The following is a 6,635-nucleotide window of genomic DNA, read 5'->3' as shown; positions in this document are numbered from 1 at the left end:
GACAAGGCCACTGGCATTTGCGCCTGCAGGTACCTGGACCCAGAGAAGCTACACCACCCCGAAGGAGCAGCTGCCCCCGCGCTTCCTGCGCCCACTTGCTGCAGTCACCAACAGCTGCCACCAGAGGACACCAGCCAAGCACCGAGCTGGAAAAAATGGGGCCAGTAACTGCCGCCAAGGGAGCGGGCCAGGGGCTAGCACCTTCATCCCCTCCCTGGTGGAGGCACTCAGCCCCAGCGAGCCTGAGGGACAGGAGAGGGCAGGTGCTGGGCCAAGGCAGCAACCACCGTTCTTTCACTGTATTTGCTGCACACTTGGGGACAGCTCAGGACGTACAGAACGACAACGCCTGGGAGAGTACGACTGAGCTGCAGGGTGCTGGTACAGGTGAAACGGCAGTTGTCTGGCATGCAATGTTGCATCAGTCCCCAGTTAAAGGACATCCAGAGCGGGGCACAGGGCTTACCTCTCCCCACTCCCTTCTGCACAGCACCGGGACCTGGCTGGGAGCAGACGCAGGACCCGAGCTGCTGCTGCCCGCGACACTAACGCCCTGAAGAGAGAGAAGGCTCGACACAGACCACCTCCCTCATTCAGCAGCACAGAAGTAACGCGAACCAGTTTAGGTCCTTTAATCTGTCCAAGACAGGGTGCTGAAGCACAAATGATAAAACATCCTGCATTTTTACAGCAAAAATGCTACAGAAGTTTATAGGAAAAAAAAAATTTGTACATGGGTAAAACATTATAAATTCAAGACAACTCACAGACAAGGGTAGATTCCCACATCTATCGCTCATTTTTTAAAAAGTTCGTTTGAACAGGCAAGCAGTCAAAATGGCTTGCTCTCTCTTCCTTGAAATGAAAGTTGTATCTTCCAAGTGGCTCACAGTACTGCTTTGCATCTTGGAATGTCCTCCGAAGGCTCCGCCAAGATCAAAGGAGAATAAAAACCCCCGGAGTCCTTTCAGATAGTCTCAGAGAGCAGGAGAAGGAGAAGGAAAGGGGAAGTTTATTCAAACTTTATCTTCTTCCCTTGTGGCTTGTGATCTCCTCCGCCTCCTCCTCCTCTGCCTCCTCGGAAGCCACCTCCTCTACCTAGAAAGAGAATTATCACAAGAAGCAGAGTTGCAGGCATCCCTGGACAGATACCTCCACCCTTCCAAACCCACCCTGGCACAGGACAGAAAATAAATAAATTCGCATCAAGCTCTCTGTGGTGGCTTCTTACCTCCAAATCCTCTGCCACCACCTCTGCCACCAAATCCACCTCTTCCTCCTCGGCCGCCTCCTCTGCCACCACGACCACCAAATCCTCCGCCACGCTGGAAATCACCCTTTGGCTTGGCAAAATCGAGGATCACTTTGTTTCCATCTATCTCTCCGTCCTCCATGGCTTCTTTAGCTGCTTTGGCATCTTCTGGGGAGCTGAAGTCCACAAACCCAAACCTAGGAAATGAGTTAAAGAGTCAGACTCCACAAACTGTGGCACCACCTACAGGTACGCGACAGCAATCCCTCCAACCATACCGGGACCAGGGCCGCGTCACCTGTAGAGCAGCAGTGGCTTATCACAACCGATGGAGCCCCATCGTGAGTTTGCCAGTACTGAGCAGTTAATGTTCTTCTCGTGCGAATCCATAGGCTGCCACGGATTGGCTGGCAGGCAGGAGCTCATTGAGAAGTGATCACGCGCTGCCCTCTACGAACGGACCCGCAGCTGTAAGCTCGTTCCCCGGTTCCATGCACTTTACTAGCCCCCAAGAGCCACCCAGGTGAGCATGAGGAACACCCTGCACTGCGTCCACCAACGTGAGGCAGTTCACAGGAACTGACCTCAGCCCAGCGGGTGCTGAACGTACCCTTTGGATGATCCAGTGTCTCTGTCTGTGACTATTCTAGCACTTATGGAGCCTTCGAATGACTCTTTTAGCGTCTCCTCTGTGGTGTCCTCAGAAAGGCCTCTGACAAACAGTGTTTTGCTTTGTTCTGTGGAAGGAGAATACATTCTGAGATCATTAACCCCAAGGAAAGCAAACAGCAGCTTCTCAACACGGCACTCAGCCTGCACTACTGGCTCCTAGGACAGCTCTAAGGGGTTTGACCTGAAGAAACAGCTCAGACACTAGAAGTCCTTGAAAACTTTTTCAGGACTGCAGTTAGAACCTGACGTCAGCCAACCTGGTACTGTCAAAATAACTGGTTTTTATTTTATTATTTTTTAAATAGCTGCTTCCATCTCACCACTAGGAACGCTCGCTGGACAGGCGCTGCTGGATCAGCACTTGACTATCTAGAGGACTTCGGCAACCGTTTCATCAGCGCTTCAGATAATCAGTCATCACATCCAGCACGCTCACTGATGCTGCCAGTCTTTCACTACAGCCTGGGTTTTTTTAGAGCAGCCCTAAGCCTGCATGAATGGTACCTCCTGCCACGGCTGTCTCAGGATGGAATGATCAAACACGGAACACTCACGATTAAACCCTCCTCTTGCGTTCGTGCTCCCTTTCTGCCACGCGGGTGAACTGAACTCCAGTCTGATCGCTCTGCCTTCGATTTCTGTGTTGTTACAGGAATTCAACGCCTCTTTAGCATCCTCTGTCGTGGGGAACTCTACGAACGCGTACCTGTTCGGAGAGGAGGGTTTCGGTCAGCCCGGGAGCTAACGCTTCACAATGCCAGCCCGGGAGGAAGGGATAACATACCCTTTAGGCCTGCCCTGGTTGTTCTGTGGCATCTTGATGGAAGAAGCTTTCTTAAACAGTTCTTGGAGAGTCTCTTCTGAAGCAGCGTACGAGAGGTTGTTGACAATGAGGGTCTTTGACTCCCTGTCTCCGCCTCCTATGGGGAAAACAGAGTGCTGCAAGGGCAGGTTTGGAGGAGAGCACTCTTCAGCCAAGCACAAGACCCTCTCTAGGGTGAGAGCAGTTGTTGCCTACTCCTCACCTCAAGGTGAGGCACGAGGCCAAGCGCTAGACTGTTTTGGTCACCTAGACTAGTTGTCCCCCCTTGTCCAAAACATGCAGCAAACAGGAAATGCACAGGATGCAGAGCTCGAGTCTGGAAAGGGTCCCTTCCTGGCAGCTGAACTTTCCCCGCAGTGCTTCAAGTTACTCTATTCCTAGCAAACTTCTGAAAACAGCGGAATTAAACCCTAATTGCCATTTGTATGCATGTTATTGGTCTGGAAAAGTACCTTTCTGGTGATCTTGATGGCTCTTCTCACCAGTGAAGTCAATGACCATGGCACGACCATCAATCTCTGTGCCCTGCTTCTCCTCCAGAGCTTTGTTTGCCTCAGCTTCCGTTTTAAATTCAACATAGGCCATCCTACAGCACAGGAAAGGACATAAGCAAATGCCTCCTTCCCGGAACAACTAAGTTCATGAATGGCTGGGGGGAGGATATGGAAGCAGCATGCATCAAAAATTAGCATTTTCGGTACAGCTAATGCAGCACGTTCCTTGAGGTACTTAAGGGACACACGAGCCAAAGTATGCCAAGAGTCTGAGGAACAGCAAACATCCAACAGTCCTCTCAGCTACGTACCCTTTGCTGTTCCCCTCCTTGTTCATCACTATTCGGATTTCCTGGGCGTTCTCAAACACTTCTCTCATTTCATCTTCAGTCAGGCGATAGGGCAGATTCTTCACAAAGAGCGTTCTGGCGTCTCTCTCTGCAACGAGGGAGGAGTTACTTTCACATCACCAGCTGAAAACCCCTTCTCATCTACGCTGCCTGTTCAGCGAGACGATCCAGCAGAAGATACACCACACTACGCGTTCGCATTCTCAGACACTGGAAAAGCCACCGTTAGGACAGTCCATTAGGCCGCCACTGTATTTCTCTTAAGGGCAGCAAGTTCAGAAAAGGGGTCCCGAAGCTTCAGAAAGAGTCACACCTCCTCCCCACCCCCTCCATATGCACTATTTCTTGGGATCACGTTTTCAGACACTCCAGTCTGAACTTGCACATCTGTATGTGAGCATTTGATTTATGACACAGAGCCCAAACCAGGACTCTGCCTTAAAAGAGAACAGTGGCCATCAGTGACAGAGCAAGCCTGCTCATGGCACCGTCTCTTTGATGTGCACCGGTACTCTGAGTTCCAGGCTGTACCTTTCTTGTTTTCTTTCATCGTTTCTTTGCTCTTTGCTTTTTCCAGTTTGATTTCCAAACCCATTAACTTCTTTCCATTCAGCTGGAGAGCTTTATCCAGGTCTTCAGCAGATGAGAAGTCCACGTATCCGAATCGCCTGTACAGAAGAGGAACCCTGCTATTTAAGCCGACCTGTCTCTACCAGCAGAGAGCACAGACAGAAATCCAGAACCAAAGAGGTCCCCAGGGGCAGAGTCAGACTGTCAGTATGAAACGAACGTGAACTGGCCCACATAACAAGAACGGCAGCGAAGAACAGCCCTGAGCTGAGGCAGCAGCTCTCTCTTCAGGGAGATGCTGACTGGAAAAGCTGCAAACCAGGCAAGTGTGACACTCTCACCAGCACCATGCCTCTCCCAGCTTCCCTACACCACCAACCAACCAGCCCAGCACCTCGAAGGGAACCAGCATCAGCACAGTTACACGTCCCCAAACAACCTACCGCCCATTAGAAGAAATGGGCAGCAAAATTCTACCAATTAACTCACTTGGAAGCACCAATTCTGACATCTAAAACTTCAATATTCTTCTTCCCAAAGAATTCTTTGAGGCCAGTCTTCAGTTCCTCATAGTCCTTGGTGTTGACCAAATTGCCCACAAAGACAGAGAAAGCCGAAGTGGGACCTTTAAATGAAAAGATAGTAACATCTGTTGTTTGGGGTAATTTTCTGGGTTTTTTTAAGAACTGGAAGCCTGACTCCACACAGCCTTAGCACATCAGTTTCTGCTCAAAAGTGACATCACGCTTCAGTATTAAGTCCCTTATTATCATCATTTGTGCTGGGAAAAAAACCCCACTCAGCATCCTGTCCCTTCGCAGTTATGTGCCTCACCCAACTGGCCAGCTTGTCCATCCAACAAGCACCATCTGATGATCCCACAGCACTCACCGTCTGTTTTCTTTTTCTTGGCCTCTGGTGCACTTTTATTGGCCATTTCTTTCTTCCTCTTTCCAGGTGCTTCCTTGACAGGTTCTGTGATAGAGAACAACCAACACTATTGGAATAAAGGTCCAGAACAACTTTTCATACACTGGATCAATGCAGGAGCATTGATCTTTACAGCAGTCAGGCACAAGACCTTCTCTTGTCACTACAGCAACTGTTCCTCAGCCCTAAAGACCAGGATAGGGCAAAAACTTTACTCAGGCATCTTCCCTGATATTAGAGTTATGGTCTCAAAAACACTTAAACTCACTTTCATCCTCACTTTCCTCCTCGGCATCCTCTTCATCCTCCTCCTCTTCATCATCCTCTTCATCATCCTCCTCCTCCTCCTCTTCATCTTCCTCATCTTCAGAGTCTGCCTTGGCTTTCACTGGTGCGGCCTTTGCTGGAGTAGGTTTCTTCGCTTGAACAGGGGTTGTGTCCATGGCTTCATCTTCAGACTCTGAAATAAGATTTCAGTCGTGTTCAAGATTAAGCCCCCTCTGAGACTAAGTGAATCTTGCGAAGTAAAATCATGTATTCACGCCTCCTCACGTTTGTATGCTCTCAGGAAAGGACCTTTTACTTATAGTCTGTATCAAAGCTGCCTCTCCCTCAAGTTTTACTGCATTAGAAAGCAATTCCCCAAGGGTAAAGAGGAGCTTTACCAGCCGTAGGGAAATACATGCCCCTCAGCCACATCTGATGTACAACAGTGGGCAGCTAAACCAGCTGGCCATGAAACGGAGACACACACACCTCTGCATCACTCCCACCAATCTGCTAAGTTACACCCCCCCTTCTAGCTCCCTACAAGCATCTACTAGTTTAACAGTTTTACAGTGTCAGACAGGTTTCCTAAATTTCACATACCATCATCTTCCTCCTCGTCCTCGTCCTCTTCTTCCTCTTCTGATTCTTGCTTTGCTGGCACCACTGCAGGCTTTTTGGCTGGTGCTGCTGCCGGCTTTTTGGCTGCGGGCTTCAGAGGCATCGGCGGTTCTTCCTCCTCATCTGCACCAAGAGTTCAGCAAGTGTTTACATGCACCTCTCAGCCCCCAAACTGTGCTAGTGAAGTACTTTGTTACACAAGATTTTGGCCAAGTTCAGGAAAGAATGATCAGGAGACTAGGAGATGCTTCACGTGCTACACGTAACACAGCCCCAGCCCAAGTTCTCCAGACTGCACTAATACCCCACTTCTTACCAGTAAAGCCCGTCTCTTGCAAGTATTAAATCACACTAAACTCTCACTTCCAAAAGTACTCAAATTTGGACCAGCTTTAGTCAACTTACACAAGGCTGAACACCTATTTCAAAAGTAACTTACCAGAATCTTCATCGTCTTCCTCATCGTCCTCATCATCATCCTCATCCTCATCATCATCTTCCTCCTCGCTCTCCTCCTTCTTGGCATTCTTTCCATTTTTTGCTCCCTTGGTTAGGACCGCAGCCTTTTTAGGTGAGGGAGCAGCAGCCTTTTTAGCAGGAGTAGCCACAACCTTCTTGGCGGGGGTTACTGCCTTTTTTTCAGGAGGAACCGGCTT

The 6,635-nt window shown here is 49.5% G+C and overlaps 1 protein-coding gene across 1 annotated transcript in view; it reads right to left on the bottom strand.

The window, feature by feature from the left end:
* Positions 1–616: 616 nt before the first annotated feature.
* The window catches only part of NCL (nucleolin), a 6,914-nt gene continuing 895 nt past the window's right edge, over positions 617–6,635 (bottom strand). The window contains exons 3-15 of the mRNA XM_010145567.1: positions 6,419–6,611; positions 5,962–6,102; positions 5,360–5,551; positions 5,053–5,136; positions 4,651–4,786; positions 4,123–4,259; positions 3,553–3,679; positions 3,200–3,333; positions 2,709–2,844; positions 2,479–2,630; positions 1,863–1,989; positions 1,232–1,449; positions 617–1,098 (exon numbers count right to left, since the gene is read on the bottom strand). Of these exons, the coding sequence (XP_010143869.1) occupies positions 1,013–1,098; positions 1,232–1,449; positions 1,863–1,989; positions 2,479–2,630; positions 2,709–2,844; positions 3,200–3,333; positions 3,553–3,679; positions 4,123–4,259; positions 4,651–4,786; positions 5,053–5,136; positions 5,360–5,551; positions 5,962–6,082 (1,650 nt within the window). The 5' untranslated portion in view covers positions 6,083–6,102; positions 6,419–6,611 and the 3' untranslated portion in view covers positions 617–1,012. The remainder of the gene's footprint in view (positions 1,099–1,231; positions 1,450–1,862; positions 1,990–2,478; positions 2,631–2,708; positions 2,845–3,199; positions 3,334–3,552; positions 3,680–4,122; positions 4,260–4,650; positions 4,787–5,052; positions 5,137–5,359; positions 5,552–5,961; positions 6,103–6,418; positions 6,612–6,635) is intronic.

Source organism: Buceros rhinoceros, unplaced genomic scaffold (assembly GCF_000710305.1).
Source record: "Buceros rhinoceros silvestris isolate BGI_N320 unplaced genomic scaffold, ASM71030v1 scaffold39781, whole genome shotgun sequence".
In the NCBI taxonomy this organism is placed as follows: Eukaryota; Metazoa; Chordata; class Aves; order Bucerotiformes; family Bucerotidae; genus Buceros; species Buceros rhinoceros.
This window is presented reverse-complemented; position numbering and strand designations above follow the sequence as displayed.